Source organism: Oncorhynchus mykiss, chromosome 19 (assembly GCF_013265735.2).
Source record: "Oncorhynchus mykiss isolate Arlee chromosome 19, USDA_OmykA_1.1, whole genome shotgun sequence".
NCBI lineage: Eukaryota > Metazoa > Chordata > Actinopteri > Salmoniformes > Salmonidae > Oncorhynchus > Oncorhynchus mykiss.
Genome location: NC_048583.1, coordinates 46,631,242 through 46,648,713, shown reverse-complemented (window position 1 = coordinate 46,648,713; position 17,472 = coordinate 46,631,242). Strand labels below are relative to the sequence as shown.

Below are 17,472 nucleotides of genomic sequence, written 5' to 3'. Positions count from 1 at the left end.
ATCTGCCAAACATAACGTAAAGTCTTAAAGTACAGAACATTAAAGAAGGTTCAGTTCACAGAGGGTAGTTTCACTATGACTAATATTGTGTCCAAAAAGTCAAGAAGTAAAAATTCCCATTTCTGAAATGTTCGTCTCTTGAAATAACTTTTTATACTTTTTTGGGCAGGTTGTCACATCCCTAAATCATGCATTTTATTGCACCAAAGACAATTAACTAAACGTAAACAACTTGAGATATTTCTTTGAAAAACCGAGAAAAAAGTATAAAAAACAATTTCATAGCCTACAGCTTCTATATCCTATCATTATCTGCATTTTTCCTCCTCCGTAATTAACTTTTTTTTTTATTGCTTTTGGGAAGAGGGATGGGCGATGGATGTTTTGAGCAAGATTAAAGATTTCTTGTAATGAAGGGAAAAAAGGCTTCAGTCTTAACGTTCAGTTTGACCTGTTTTTGCTGTTGAATTGCTCCATGTCTCCACATTAAAACCAGATGACCAGATGTGTCATACTGTACATAGGCAACTGAAATGAGCTGAATGTGAAAATAAACTAAAAGCCGCAATAGTTGTCATACACTATCCGAAATGGGCTGATTTGTCTTTATGTTGTGGCTACAGATAGGATGTTTTTCAAACCATCTGTTTCACGGTATTCACTAAGCATGCAGGGAGGGGTCATGCCTTCTGAAAATCAACAACATGCTCTCGAAGTTTCAAATTCAGGTCATATGGACTCCAATTATTGTCTAGGTTTGTTTAAACTTGTTCACAAGATAGCCTTACAAACTACATATAATGAATTTATATTCAAGAAGTATCTTCATTTTCACTCTTTAACTTCCTTTAAATTAGTTGTTGGTTATGATCTAATTTCTCCTTCACTAGCCCAACACTTCTAACTAGGGACTTGTTTGGGAAATGTTGAAATCATAGTTAATTACACGGTAATACACACTTAATGACATGGCAATTAAGACTTAATAGTACTTATATCATCTTCCTGTAACTTAATTATTGCCACACTTAGGTCACTATACCATAATCACTGGTGGTATTAGACTGTTGCTTGTCCCTAAATGTCAGCTGCCTCATTGCATGAAACCAGCTGTAGCTTAGGGCATATGTTATACAACTGCATAATAAGTGAAATAAAACATTAACAGCCTGGGTTTGTTCATAATTCAACTGTCTCTCAGACGAAAGGGATGAGGTCATGAAGAGCACGATAGTAATGATGTGGATTTAACCAACAGCATCATAAGGGCCTAATGAAATATTATCAGCTCATAAGAGAAGGTAATTAAACTTAAATAAATGATTTGTCTGAATATAGCAGCCATATGTAGTAGATGGGAGACTTTAAAATATCAAATAAAAAACTATATTGTGATCATTTCTATCTCATTATCCAGTTATCCACATATTGTCGTCGTCTGAATAATTTCCTGCCTGCTTGCTAGTGTTCCTGTTCCGATATTTATTTTCCACATCGAAGGGTCCCAGTTTAAATAACTTGTCTAGACGTTATAAATTGCGCTGACATCCCAGTGCATTGTATCATGACAGACTTGAACATTTGTGTCTCTCACCATACCAATTATTTCATTCTGTAATTATTATGGAAGGGTATAATACATATTTTCTCCTTTTTGTTCGTCTGAGGGTGGTGTGGTAATGTATTTAGCATACATTCACAGCGTTCAGTCTCCTCAGAACTGCCATAGACAATCAGAGAGCTGCTCGTAACGTGCAGTCTAACTCTGGATGAACTGTGCTAAAGGGGCTGAGACTCCACATACAGCTTTCTTCATTCCTCATCCAGTCTGTCTCAATGGCCCACTGGCCGGGAACCAGCATCAGATCATATTCACAGTACACACCAGCCATGCCATGCAATGCAAAGTCTATCTTTAGTTTGTTTTCAAGATTCATTTCAGAAACATGTTGGTCACCCCTCCAGTGATGTTTGTTGATGGAAATATAAGTTGTTCGCCTTTCCAAAATACTTACTTGTCCAAACAAAAAATATTCTTCAGCTGTCCCCATTGGAGAACCCTTTGAAGAACCCTATTTGGTCCAAGGTAGAACCCTATTGCGTTCCATGTAGAACCCTTTCCACAGAACCCAAAAGGGTTCAACTTGGAGCCTTGTGGTTGCTAGTTGACCACCAGAAAATGTTATTGTTAACACTTAGCACAACTTTAACCTTGACCAACATTATATAGTTTAACATGCTCAGCCAAACAATTTAGGGGAGATGGGGTTTGGGGGTTGATTGACCACAAAATCAGCAAACGCCTCCTCCCTTCCTCTACCTGGAAGCCATCTTGTTGGCGACCCCTGAAGGCGTTTCCCATCAATGGGTATTGACAGACAGTGAAAACGATGAGACAGTCCAAAAAGTAAATAAGTACCTCAAACGTTTACAACACTAATCAAGTCCAGAGCGTTGCTCCCATCCAATATGCCCTCAGAGTTTTATAAATAGATATTATACTCGGCTAAATTGGAGACAGGATTCCGCTACTCGGTGGCCGTTGTGAGTTTTTCATTATTTGCCTAGCTTTCGAATATTGAAACTCTTAATATCTGGTTACAGATTTCAGCTCACTCAGCCAATCTCCATGTTTTGGCTTTGAAGGCCTGACGCTCGGCAGAAAGGCTTTGACTGGCTTCCAATTAAGTATATTATTCATTTAGGAGGGAGGAAAAAACACACCACATGTCTAAGTGATTAATAAATTCCCCGGGGGCCATTCTTCCTCACTGCAGATTTCTACACTTTTGATAGTAAGCTACTGTCTAGTAACTTATGACACTGCCACAATAACTTTGTTGTAATGTTTTTGGCATCAAAGATCTGATCCTTACGTTAAATTCATCTTGAGGATTTTCCGTAATGTTAAAGAATTCATTTGAGGGTTTTACCCAAAGTTTCTCACACAATTCTAACAGTCATGACTCCTTCAGCTTTTAATTTCCGAGTTGTAGAACTAACCAGACCACCTCCCAGAATCCACCAAAATAACCCCACTACTACCGTGTCGAAGCATTGTACATTTTTTCTCACACAGAAATGAACTTTCATTCATACAGTGCAACAAGCCAAACATATAAAACCATTCCCACCCTAATAAACTGGGGCCTTTTTTCTGACACAAAGGAACTGGCGTTACAGTCTAAACGTCCTCCTGTCTAAAGGGCCTGCTGGGAAAACAAGCTTCCCAACTAGGAGGAAAACAACTAGGAGGAAAAGTAGTCAGGGAACCAAACCAAGTATATGACCCAGTGCCTATGCCCAATCCGACTCACTGTAAACTAGGTACATCACCTGGCTCAAACACTGAATACAGCCAAAGTGGAAGGTTTGTAACCCAATAAAAGTCAATAAAGAAAGTGAGTGTGGGCTTTTTTTCCCTACTCGTATTGACAAGATTTCCATAATTTGAGATACCAAGCTATTAATGTTAGTTCTGTGAGTATTTAGCATACCTCAGATGGTTATATCTCCAGTAATGGTTGGATGCTTGGTGTGTCTCTGGATAACAGGTCTGTTGTGAGAGAGGATCAGAGAGAGGAGCAGGTGTAACCTCATTGTGGTTATTATCGGAGAACGACACGAGCTGTTCGTCTGTATCAGATTAGCGCCTTTAGAGAGCCTCTCCATCTCGCACACTTACACTCAGCCATAGTGTACTAACTGACCTAGTATTATAAATACCGTAAGAGCTTCAGTGTCCCTCTCTCACTTCTCTTCGCTCTTTTCTTTCTCTTTTCTCTCTCCCCTTCTCTGTGCTACAGGAGTGAGGTTTTTGAGGTGAAGCACATTCTTTTCTCACGCAAAGCGCATCAGATGTTGCACATCACATGCTCATATGTGTTCACGTCTCAGCTTGAGATATGCTGCTGCTTAATGTGATGGAACTAAGAATATCATTCTATACTTGCTTGTGGACAGGGTTTCTGCGCGTGCTTTTGTTTATATATTCAGAACATCCCTGAACACATTAATCAATGTGTAAGCTATACAGGATCTCTCTTGAGTTGCTAATCAATAGAGATAGATATTGAAACAATTCTGAAGAACTTTTGATGTTGACAATTTTCTGAACTAGCCAAGTTAAAAAGTTAATGACTTCTGATAAGATGTATACAGTGCATTTGGAAAGTATTCAGACCCCTTGACTTTTTCCATATTTTTTTTAATGTTACAGCCTAAAATTGATAAAATATTTCAATCAATCTAAACACAATACCCCAGGTATTTAGACATTTTTGCTAACGTATTAAAAAAAAAAAAATTAAATCACATTTGCATAAGTATTCAGACCCTTTACTCAGTACTTTGTTGAAGTAACTTTGGCAGCGATTACAGCCTTGAGTCTTCTTGGGTATAACAGTACAAGCTTGGCACATCTATATTTGGGGAGTTTCTCCCATTCTTCTCTGCAGATCCTCTCAAGCTCTGTCAGGTTGGATTGGGAGCATCGCTACAGAGTTATTTTGAGGTCTCTCCAGAGACATTCGATTGGGTTCAAATCCGGGCTCTGGCTGGGCCCCTCAAGGACATTTAGAGACTTGTCCCGAAGCCACTCCTGCATTGTCTTGGTAGTGTGCCAAGTTCCTGTTGGAAGGTGAACCTTCGCCTCAGTCTGAAGTCCTGAGTGTTCTGAAGCAGCTTTTCCATCAAGGATCTCTTTGTACTTTGCTCCGTTCATCTTTCCCTCGATCCTGACTAGTCTCCCAGTCCCTGCCGCTGGAAAACATCTCCACAGCATGATGCTGCCACCCCCCACCGTAGGGATGGTGTCAGGTTTCGTACCAATGACTCTTGTTTCTCTCGTTTCTCATGGTATAGTTCCCTTAAGGAAAAGCACCTTTAGTCAATCTGATTTCTCTATGAGAGCTTCCCATGTTTGGAATACACTGCCATCAGACACACACAACTGCACCACCGATCACACTTTCACAAAAAAAATGAACATGGCTAAAGGCCATAATCCCTAGTTGTGTATTGCCGCTTTCCATGTTGTCTGTTGTCTGTAGCTTGTGAGGTGTGGAAACACTGTTGCTTTTATGGATTTTTTCTTGTTGCTTTTTGTGCTATGTTGTTCTGTCTGCATGTTACGTCTTGCTTGTCCTATGTTGCTCTGACTGTGCTCACTGCTCATTGATTGTCTGTATTGTTATTGTAATTATTTCGAATAACCTGCCCAGGGACTGCGGTTGAAAATGAGCTGGGTGGCTAAAACTGGCACTTTTACTGAAATGTTGATTAATGTGCACTGTCCCTGTAAAAATAAAAATAAACTCAACTCAACTCAACTCATGGTCTGAGAGTCCTTTGGGTACCTTTTGGCAAACTCCAAGCGAGCTGTCATGTGCCTTTTACTGAGGAGTGGCTTCCGTCTGGCCACTCTACCATAAAGGCCTGATTGGTGGAGTGCTGCAGAGATGGTTGTCCTTCCGGAAGGTTCTTCCATCGCCACAGAGGAACTCTGGAGCTCTGTCAGAGTGACCATCGGGTTCTTGGTCACTTCTGTGGAAAGGTGACCAAGGCCCTTCTCCCCCGATTGCTAGGCTTGGATAGGCGGCCAGCTCTAGGTAGAGTCTTTGTGGTTCTTGGGGACCTTCAATGCTGCAGACATTTTTGGTACCCTTCCCCAGATCTGTGCATTGACACAATCGTGTCTCAGAGCTCTACAGACAATTCCTTCAACCTCATGGCTTGGTTTTTGTTCTGACATGCGCTGTCAACTGTGGGACCTTATAAAGACTGGTGTGTGCCTTGTCAAATCATGTCCAATCAATTGAATTTACCACAGGTGGACTCCAATCAAGTTGTAGAAACATCTCAAGGATGATCAATGGAAACAGGATGCACCTGAGCTCAATTTCGAGTCTCATAGCAAAGGGTCTGAATGCTTGTGTAAATAAGGTATTTCAGTTTTTTTTTAATGCATTTGCAAAAATGTCTAAAAACCTGTTTTCGCTTTGTCATTGTGGGGTTTGTGTGTAGATTGATGAGAAAAAAAACATTTATTTAATACATTTTAGAATAAGGGTTTAACGTAAAAAAAAAAATGGAAAAAGGGAAGGGGTATGAATACTTTCCGAATGCACTGTACAGCCACATTTCCACTTAGGATTCATGTATCATAGGATTAAAGTCAGGACTTGGAAGCATAAAGTTATCCACAAACATTAAGCAGTCTCCTTGATTTTTTTTCAAACCGTTCCTCCTAATTACAGTTTGATTTCAATCAGAAAAAAGAAGATCTTGGCCAAATCGCTACGCCTGTGTAATGCAAGTTGTTAAACTAACCGCCAGAGTATTTTGCTTACATGAGGTAGTCTTTATTTGAAATGCTTTCAAATTGAACTGGAGGATTTAATGACTTTTGGCCTTTGTTCTGTTACAGTTTGGTTTCATTTTCTAGACTGAACGAATTGTAAAAGGATATTGCATATTCACTAATGATTTCCAATGGCGATTACAGCTTTAAATGTTCTCTTTGTTTCCAGTCTATCTTTCGCATGCACATCAGTTTCCCTTCTCGCTACAGTAATACTGCTGAAAAACTAAATCAAGCATCCGAATCGCATTACAAAAGAACCCTACTAAGTATGAGATCTGATCCCAAGTCAGATCTTATTCAGACATTAGAGAGTAACATGCTAATACTTGAATGGAGGATAATCAACCAACAACTACAACCTCACGACTGCATGATAATCAACAATGAAGAGATGAGAGGGATGGAGAGAGAGAGGAGGAATAAGAGAGAGAGGCATACTTAGTGATGCAGAGAAAGAGGACGAAGGAGAGAGAGAGAAAGATATGGTGCAGAGATGCGGCTTTGTCAAGAGGAAACTATAAATGACTGAGTAGCTGTCTGAGCTGTGAGAACACTAGAACACCATCCTCTGTCACTCTGCTCACTGTACTGTGGTTCCAGTTGGGATATCAGAGGCTTGTTTTCATATGAGCGGCAGATGGGAGTGTATGTGTGTGTGTGTGTGTGTGTGTGTGTGTGAGTTTGTGTGGGTAGCGGGGGAACCGGGGCTCCAGAAATGTTAAGATATATTCTGCAAACAATTAGGAGCTGGTAGTACTTCTCCTGTGGCTGTCTCTAATTAACACAACAACCAGGCATCAATAAAGTGGAGATTTTTTTGCCATTTTTTGTTGTAGCAGAAACAGTGGGAACCAATCTCCCAGACCTCCTCAGATTAATGGCTCAGTGACTCTCACAGCGACGTGCTCTCGTTAAAATGGCATGTTAGGGACTTTTTAGATTGATAGCAAAATAATACGAATCAAATTTTGAAGCAGCTAGAAAGAGAGGAAACTATGTAATACTTACACTCCCCTACTTACACTCCCCTGCTTACATAGCCCCTACTTACACTTCCCTACTTACATAGCCCCTACTTACATAGCTCCTACTTACACTCCCCTACCTACACTCCCCTACTTACATTCCCCTACTTACACTCCCCTACTTACATAACCCCTACTTACACTCCCCTACTTACATAGCCCCTACTTACACTCCCCTACTTACATAGCCCCTACTTACACTCCCCTACTTACATAGCCCCTACTTACACTCCCCTACTTACATAGCCCCTACTTACACTCCCCTACTTACACTCCCCTGCTTACATAGCCCCTACTTACACTCCCCTACTTACATAGCCCCTACTTACACTCCCCTACTTACACTCCCCTACTTACACTCCCCTGCTTACATAGCCCCTACTTACACTCCCCTGCTTACATAGCCCCTACTTACACTCCCCTACTTACATTCTCCCTACTTACACTCCCCTACTTACATAGCCCCTATTTACACTCCCCTACTTACATTCCCCTGCTTACACTCCCCTACTTACATTCCCCTACTTACATTCCCCTGCTTACACTCCCCTACTTACATAGCCCCTATTTACACTCCCCTACTTACATAGCCCCTATTTACACTCCCTTACTTACATAGCCCCTACTTACACTCCCCTACTTACATTCTCCCTACTTACACTCCCCTACTTACACTCCCCTACTTACATTCCCCTACTTACATTCCCCTGCTTACACTCCCCTACTTACATAGCCCCTATTTACACTCCCCTACTTACATAGCCCCTATTTACACTCCCTTACTTACATAGCCCATATTTACATTCCCCTACTTACATTCCCCTGCTTACACTCCCCTACTTACATAGCCCCTATTTACACTCCCTTACTTACATAGCCCCTATTTACACTCCCCTACTTACATTTCCCTACTTACACTCCCCTACTTACATTCCCCTACTTACACTCCCTTACTTACACTCCCCTACATACAGTTGAAGTCGGAAGTTTACATACATCTTAGCCAAATACATTTAAACTCACTCTTTCACAATGCCTAACATTTAACATTTAAACATTTAAAAATCCCTGTCTTAGGTCAGTTAGGATCACCACTTTATATTACGAATGTGAAATGTCAGAATACTAGTAGAGAGAATTATTTCTTTCAAATTTTATTTCTTTCATCACATTCCCAGTGGGTAAGAAGTTACACTCAATTAGTATTTTGTAGCATTGCCTTTAAATTGTTCAACTTGGGTCAAACATTTCGGGTAGCCTTTCACAAGCTTCGCACCATAAGTTGAGTGAATTTTGGCCCATTCCTCCTGACAGAGCTGGTGTAACTGAGTCAGGTTTGTAGGCCTCCTTGCTCACACATGCTTTTTCAGTTCTGCTCACAAATTTTCAATAGGATTGAGGTCAGGGCTTTTTGATTGCTACTCCAATACCTTGACTTTGTTGTCCTTAAGCCATTTTGCCACAACTTTGGAAGTGTGGTTGGGGTCATTGTCCATTTGGAAGACGCATTTGCGACCAAGCTTTAACTTCCTGACTGATGTCTTGAGATGTTGATTCACTATATCCACATAATTTTCCTCCCTCATGATGCCATCTATTTTGTGAAGTGCACCAGTCCCTCCTGCAGCAAAGAACCCCCACAACATGATGCTGCCACCCCCGTGCTTCACAAATGGGATGGTGTTCTCTGGCTTGCAAGCATCCCTCTTTATCCTCCAAACATAACAATGATCTTTGTCCCCATGTGCAGTTACAAACCATAGTCTGTCTTTTTTATGGAGGTTTTGGAGCAGTTGCTTCTTCCTTGCTGAGTGGCCTTTCAGGTTATGTCGATACAGGACTCGTTTTACTGTGGATATAGATACTTTTGTACCTGTTTCCTCCAGCATCTTCACAAGGTCCTTTGCTGTTGTTCTGGGATTGATTTGCACTATTCGCTCCAAATTACGTTCATCTCTAGGATACAGAACACATCTCCTTCCTGAGCGGTATGGCGGCTGCGTGGTCCCATGGTGTTTATACTTGCGTACTATTGTTTGTACAGATTAACTTGGTACCTTCAGGTGTTTGGAAATTGCTCCCAAGGATGACCCAGACCTGTGGAGGTCTACAATGTTTTTCTGAGGTCTTGGCTGATTTCTTTTGATTTTCCCATGATGTCAAGCAAAGAGGCACTGCGTTTAAAGGTAGGCCTTGAAATATATCCACAGGTACACCTCCAATTGACTCAAATGATGTCAATTAGCCTATCAGAAGCTTCTAAAGCCATGGAATGTTCAACTTTGTGTATGTAAACTTCTGATCCACTGGAATTGTGATACAGTGAATTATAAGTAAAATAATCTGTCTGTAAACAATTGTTGGCAAAATTCCTTGTGTCATGCACCGACTTGCCAAAACTATAGTTTGTTAACAAGAAATTTGTGGAGTGGTTGAAAAACGAGTTTTAATGACTCCAACCTAAGTGTATGTAAACTTCCGACTTCAACTGTATTTATTTGGACAGTGAAGCTAAAACTTTTAATTTGGCTCTATACTCAAGCATTTTGGATTGTAGAGCAGAGTTCTATGTGAGGCGACAGTACAGAATGTCACCTTTTATTTGAGGGTATTTTTATAACTGTTTTTTTACCGTTTAGAAATGAAAGCACTTTATGTATCTCATCCCCCCATTTGAAAGTGTCATAAGTATTTAGACAAATTCACTTACAGTGCATTAATGTACAGTGCATTTTGTCCTGTCCTAGCATGCAATGAAGGTTAAGCTTGTGACTTTACAAAATTGTTGGATGCAATTTCAGTTTGTTTGGTTGTGTTTTAGTTTATCTTGTGCCCAATAGAAATTAATGGGAAATAATGTATTATGTCATTTTGGAGTCACTTTTATTGTAAATAATAATAGAATATGTTTCTGAATACTTTTACATTGACGTGAATGCTACCATTATTATGGATAATCATGAATAAATCGTGAATAATAATGAGTGAGAAAGTTACAGATGCATAATTACCATGCTCCCAAGAAAACCCTAACCTCCATTGTTATTGGTAATGGTGAGAGACTTTGCGTGCTAGGAATGTGCAACCAAATACTGAACTTCTGACTAAATGTAATACACTATAAGTGAATTTGTCCCAATACTTATGACACCTTCAAATGGAGGGAGTAGATTCACAAAGTGCTTTCTAAATGGTAAAACAGCGTTGTATTAAAACATCCTGAAATAAAAGGTGACATTCTGTACTGTTGCCTCATATAAAGTATTTGATCTCAAATCTAAAATGCTGAAGTATAGAACCAAATTAAAAGTTTTAGCTTCACTGTCCAAATATACACGTAGGGGAGTGTATGTAGGGGAGTGTATGTAGGGGAATGCAAATAGGGGAGTGCAAGTAAGGGAGTGTATGTAGGGGAGTGTATGTAGGGGAGTGTATTTAGGGTAGTGTATGTAGGGGAGTGCAAGTAAGGGAGTGTATGGTTGTCATAGCAGAATATCTGACTTGTCTAAATCTAAAGGTTGAGAGTGTTTGAAATAACTGTGCAAGGTGTTGGCTGAGGTTCTCTCACAACAACACTCACTTAAAAACCTAATTGAATCATCTATCACTACATGTAATATAATTTTACTACATTATTATCAAATAATCTTATAATTTATTGTTTTATTATAACAGCTGAACAATTCTCTCTTAACTTGAAGTCAAGGTAGGATGTACTTCCAAGTAAGGGCTGCTGGATTGAGGTAACCATGGAAACAAATGGCTCCTTCATTAAGAGCAGTCTTCAGCATGAGTGTAATGCACTCACCTCACCACACAGGCCAAGAGTACCTCCTGTAAGTAGTGTAGGAGACAGACCAATGTTTCTTCTCTTTCTGTTTTATTGTATTGCTGTGTTCCAGTAAAGGCCGGTCAGTCTTCCTCTTACTCTCCCAGAGAGCTAGAACATCTCTCACTTGATGCCTGTGGTAAGAAGCCCATTACGGTGTGCACCATCAAGACTACATAAAACACAGCACTGAGGCCCAAAGCTGTAACGACCCTGTCTAACGGCCTCAGCTACTGTACTGACCCGTGCCTCCTTTCATCCCATTAAATAGGAACGTTAAGGACATTCGTGTGGTGGAAGGATACCACAGAGGGTCTACTCAAACACCAAAATAAAGTTTCTCTTTCAGAGGTGTTGCTGTCCCTTTTTGTTTTGGAAGTAAACTCGCACACACACACACACACACACACACACACACACGCACGCACGCACGCACGCACGCACGCACGCACGCACGCACGCACGCACACACACACACACACACACACACACACACACACGCACGCGCGTGCGCACACGTGCACACACACAAACACACACACACACACAAACCCTCACACTCCTTCTGCTGCCAAACAGACATTTTAAACAACTGGGAACGAGGGGACCGCCAGAGCCGCCAATATCATTCTCTCTCTGACACCTCAAGCCACAGACGTGACAGAGGAGAGAGAGAGAGAGAGAATAGAGAGAAGGAAAGAGTTCTTACCTCTCAGTAGAGTGGGGCCGTAGTTGCCGAAGGAATCAAAGATGCTGTTAGAAGCCATGTCCACGTGCCTGAAGTGGTGCCAGAGTCGTCGCCAGCCCTCTACAGTTGATAATGATCAACCCTGGAGAGACACAGGGGTTGAAAGAGAGAATGAAAGAGTGAGAGAGAGGAGAGCAAGAGAGGACAGATCCTGGAACTCAGAGCCCGTTTGCTACCAAGAATTTGGGGTTTGTGACTACCGCAGGAATCCCTAGCCACAAGCCTGCAAAGAGAGCAGCATATGTTTGCTGCACCAGGGGTATAAGGCATTAAGAAAGAGAGAGAGGAAGAGAGAGTGATAAGGTGAGGGAGAGTGAGAGGGAGAGAGTGAGAGAGAGAGAGGCAGAGAGAATGATAAGGTGAGGGAGAGTGAGAGAGAGAGTGAGAGAGAGAGAGAGGGAGAGAGAATGATAAGGTGAGGGAGAGTGAGAGAGAGAGAGAGGGAGAGAAAATGATAAGGTGAGGGAGAGTGAGAGTGAGAGAGAGAATGATAGTCTGGGAGAGTGAGGGAGAGTGTGGCTATACTGAGGTGCAGTGGTACCGTCCCCCTCCAGGACTCTGGCCTTCCAGTGGACTCACCGTTGCTGTATCAGATCTGAACGTCCTGTTAGCGGCTTGGGGTAGGGTGGCAGGGAGGTGTGGTGTGGTGCTGGTCCGGTCCGTCAGTGGGCAGTGGCTCTGAGGTTACCTAGGTTCTCTCTCTCTGTCAGGAGACGTGGTGTCCCACGGTGGTGACCTGACTGGAGCGTCAGTGTTTACTAGCGCCGGCTAAAGCCACAGCTCTCTCTGTATCCTCGCCATCCTCCAGCTCCCCTCCTTGAGTGGTGGAGCCCGCGTCACATGTCACGTGAGGTCACAGGGCCTCTCCTCCCCTCCTCTCTCTCTTATTTTCGTTCTTACTCTGTGTAGCTTCTTTTTTTCCTCTTTGCTTTTACTTTCCACAGCTCTCTCTTTCCCTCTATCATTTCTCTCTGTCTTTTGATTGGTCAAAGATTGGCCAAGTTTGGAATGTTCTACTTTCTTTTAAGTTCAAACCAGGCAGCAGCCTACGCCACTTTATCAGAGGGTGCCGAAACCCAATGTGAACAACCAGAAAAACATTAAACACACATTAAGAGAAACAGAAATAAGAAAGCGTTAGCGAGAGGCAGAGATCATAAGAGAGAGAGAGAGAGGGCTATATAGTGTAGGGAGATGAGTGGGGTTTGCTGCCGCAAGGAGAGAGGAAAGAAGCAGAGCAAAGCAGAGAGGGTTCTGTCTCTGAGCTCCTTCAGAGAGAGACTGTGTGTTTCTGTATATATGTCTGACTCACTGCACATCTGTGTTTGTAAGAACTGGTGGTTTTGGGCCTACAAAACCAACCCTCCACCCTCACTTACCACTTGATAGGATCCTAATCTTAGCCTCATTAGAAGAGGCAGTTCCAGCACTTCAGTTTACCCTCTCCTTGTTGTTATTGTCTCCTCTCCTCTCCTCTCCTCTCCTCTCCTCTCCTCTCCTCTCCTCTCCTCTCCTCTCAGGTATTATTATTTCTCTCTCACACTATCCCTTTCACTATTCTTTTCTACTTTCTGTCACACAATATAATTATTTAGGGATATTTATTTCCTGTAGTACAGGACAAAGGAGAAATCAACACGTTTATTAAATATTTAGAAAATGTATAAACATAGATCCACTACTACATAATTTACTAAAATGCATTATGATTTTGAGCAAAACATGACTGTGAATTCCCCCCACCCCCCTCAAATATCTAAACCGGACTTAACCTGATTGTGGTTTTGACACTTTCAGAAAGCTCATACTCTGGGCAGGGCTCTGTAGAGTCATATGATAATTTATAATTTACCATTTAAAAATGTAAGCAAACCAGAGAGACAGACAAATACACTCTTAGAAAAAAAGGTGTTACCTAGATCATAAATGTTTGTTTTTTCTGATTGCCCCCATACTGTAGGAGAACCCTTTGAATAACCCCTTTTGGTTCCAGGTAGAACCCAACATGGAACCCTGAAGCTTTCTACCTGGAACCAAAAACTTTTGCAACCCTTTTTCTAAGAGTATAGACAGACAGACATTGCCCTCTGAGGTACTAGACACTGCATGTGCGAGTCATACTGTAGGTGGGGGTGGGTTAGCCAGCCAAGCTGCCAAATGTCCCCCGTCTCCTCGCTCTCTCTCCCAGTCATCCTAACCATGTCTGGCCATGGGACAACACGACCCACAACCACTGTCTGGACAGTCATGTGACCCTTGGCAACCTGTGTGTGTGTGTGTGTGTGTGTGTGTGTGTGTGTGTGTGTGTGCACGTGTGCGTGTGCGTGTGTGTATGTGTGTGTGTGTGTGTGTGTGTGTGTGTGTGTGTGTGCACGTGTGCGTGTGCGTGTTTGTATGTGTATGTGTGTGTGTGTGTGTGTGTGTGTGTGTGCGTGTGCGTGTGCATGCATGTATATGTGTGTGCTACTTGGGAATTTTATGCATTTGTGAATATTGTTGTGTATCTTTTAGCAAATCTATTATCCTTTCACACGTGTTTCTGTATGTGTAGCGTGTGACTCCTGACCCTCACGTGCTTGTGTGCTAATTGCTGGACAGAACTGTGTGCTCCATGTTCTGGTCTGTGTGTGTGTGTATGTGTGCCTCAGAGCCCACACTGGCCTGTAAAATAGCAGTTTCCTTTGGTTAGGCGACAACGTGGGGACGTGGGAAGACACGGTATCGGGAGTGTGACCAAAGGCTGAGGTCACAACAGTCCCCAAAGCTTTGATCAGTCGATCTCCTGGGCCACTACAGGCCTCTGACTTGACCTCACACAACTCACAGCACCCTGTTCACACCTCCGCAGCCCGCGCTTCCCGCACATCGCCAGGAGACCAGGAGATGACAGCTCTCAGTGGAACTATAATTTACTGTACCAGAGAGCCTGGTTAAAACATGGGTTGAAGTGGGACATGTTTGATATGTAGAGATGTTACTCTAGTGAAGAGTTTTTAAACAGCCCAGAACACAGAGTTGTGGTGCCACTTCCAGTTTACAGTCTAGATTGATACACTACTCCTTTACTCTCCTACTCTAATCTCCTCTACTCTCCTCCTCTACACTCCTCCCCTACTCTCCTCCAAGACAATCCTCCTTTACAATCCTCCTCTACTCTCCTTCAAGACACTCCTCATCTACTCTCCTCCTCTACTCTCCTCCTCTATTATCCAACTCTACTCTCAACCTCTATTATACTCCTCTACTCTCCTCTTCTACTCTCCACCTCTATTATCCTCCTCTATTATCCTCCTTTACTCTCCACCTCTATTATACTCCTCTACTCTCCTCCTCTACTCCCCACCTCTATTATCCTCCTCCACACTCCTCCTCTATTATCCTCCTCTACTCTCCTCCTCTACTCTCCTCCTCTACTCTCCACAACTATTACCCTCCTCCACTCTCCACCTCTATTATCCTCCTCTACTCTCCTCCTCCACTCTCCACCTCTATTATCCTCCTCCACTCTTCACCTCTATTATCCTCCTCTACTCTCCTCCTCCACTCTCCACCTCTATTATCCTCCTCTATTCTCCACCTCTATTATCCTCCTCCATTCTCCACCTCTATTATCCTCCTCTACTCTCCTCCTCCACTCTCCACCTCTATTATCCTCCTCTATTCTCCAACTCTATTATCCTCCTCCACTCTTCACCTCTATTATCCTCCTCTACTCTCCTCCTCCACTCTCCACCTCTATTATCCTCCTCTACTCTCCACCTCTATTATCCTCCTCCATTCTCCACCTCTATTATCCTCCTCTACTCTCCTCCTCTAATCTCCTCCTCTACTCTCCACCTCAATTATCCTCAGCCACTCTCCACCTCTATTATACTCCTCTAATCTCCTCCTCTACTCTCCACCTCTATTATCTTCCTCCACTCTCCTCCTCTACTCTCCTCCTCCACTCTCCACCTCTATTATCCTCCTCTACTCTCCACCTCTATTATCCTCCTCCATTCTCCTCCTCTACTCTCCACCTCTATTATCCTCCTCCACTCTCCTCCTCTACTCTCCTCCTCGACTCTCCACCTCTACTCACCTCCTCCACTCTCCACCTCTATTATCCTCCTCTACTCTCCACCTCTATTATCCTCCTCCATTCTCCTCCTCTACTCTCCACCTCTATTATCCTCCTCCACTCTTCACCTCTATTATCCTCCTCTACTCTCCTCCTCTAATATCCTCCTCTACTCTCCTCCTCCATTCTCCACCTCTATTATCCTCCACTACTCTCCTCCACTACTCTCCTCCTCTACACTCCACCTCTATTATCCTACTCTACTCTCCTCCTCTACTCTCCACCTCTATTATCATCCTCCACTCTCCACCTCTTTTATCCTCCTCTACGCCCCTCCTCTACTCTCCTCCTCTATTATCCTCCTCTACTCTCCACCTCTATTATCCTCCTCTACTCCCCACCTCTATTATCCTCCTCCACTCTCCACCTCTATTATCCTCCTCTATTCTCCACCTCTATTATCCTCCTCCACTCTTCACCTCTATTATCCTCCTCTACTCTCCTCCTCCACTCTCCACCTCTATTATCCTCCTCTACTCTCCACCTCTATTATCCTCCTCCATTCTCCACCTCTATTATCCTCCTCTACTCTCCTCCTCTAATCTCCTCCTCTACTCTCCACCTCAATTATCCTCAGCCACTCTCCACCTCTATTATACTCCTCTAATCTCCTCCTCTACTCTCCACCTCTATTATCCTCCTCCACTCTCCTCCTCTACTCTCCTCCTCCACTCTCCACCTCTACTCACCTCCTCCACTCTCCACCTCTATTATCCTCCTCTACTCTCCACCTCTATTATCCTCCTCCATTCTCCTCCTCTACTCTCCACCTCTATTATCCTCCTCCACTCTTCACCTCTATTATCCTCCTCTACTCTCCTCCTCTAATATCCTCCTCTACTCTCCTCCTCCATTCTCCACCTCTATTATCCTCCACTACTCTCCTCCACTACTCTCCTCCTCTACACTCCACCTCTATTATCCTACTCTACTCTCCTCCTCTACTCTCCACCTCTATTATCATCCTCCACTCTCCACCTCTTTTATCCTCCTCTACTCCCCTCCTCTACTCTCCTCCTCTATTATCCTCCTCTACTCTCCACCTCTATTATCCTCCTCTACTCCCCACCTCTATTATCCTCCTCTACTCTCCACCTCTATTATCCTCCTCTACTCTCCTCCTCTACTCCCCACCTCTATTATCCTCCTCTACTCTCCACCTCTATTATCCTCCTCTACTCTCCTCCTCTACTCCCCACCTATATTATCCTCCTCTACTCTCCACCTCTATTATCCTCCTCTATTCCCCACCTCTATTATTCTCCTCTATTCACCTCCTCTATTCTCCTCCTCTACTCTCCACCTATATTATCCTTCTCCACTCTCCTCCTCTACTCTCCACCTGTATTATCCTCCTCTACTCTCCACCGCTATTATCCTCCTCTA

General features: G+C 42.9%; 1 protein-coding gene across 3 annotated transcripts in view; it reads right to left on the bottom strand.

Moving 5' to 3' along the window:
* LOC110498012 (runt-related transcription factor 3) overlaps positions 1-12,757 on the bottom strand; it is an 82,190-nt gene extending 69,433 nt beyond the window's left edge. Inside the window, exons 1-2 of one of the 3 annotated variants that reach the window (XM_036954938.1) lie at positions 12,546-12,757; positions 11,928-12,048 (exon numbers count right to left, since the gene is read on the bottom strand). In XM_036954938.1, the coding sequence (XP_036810833.1) occupies positions 11,928-11,985 (58 nt within the window). In that variant the 5' untranslated portion in view covers positions 11,986-12,048; positions 12,546-12,757. The remainder of the gene's footprint in view (positions 1-11,927; positions 12,049-12,545) is intronic. The other 2 variants (XM_036954936.1, XM_036954937.1) reach the window with 2 other exon arrangements.
* Between the last annotated feature and the right edge of the window lie 4,715 nt (positions 12,758-17,472).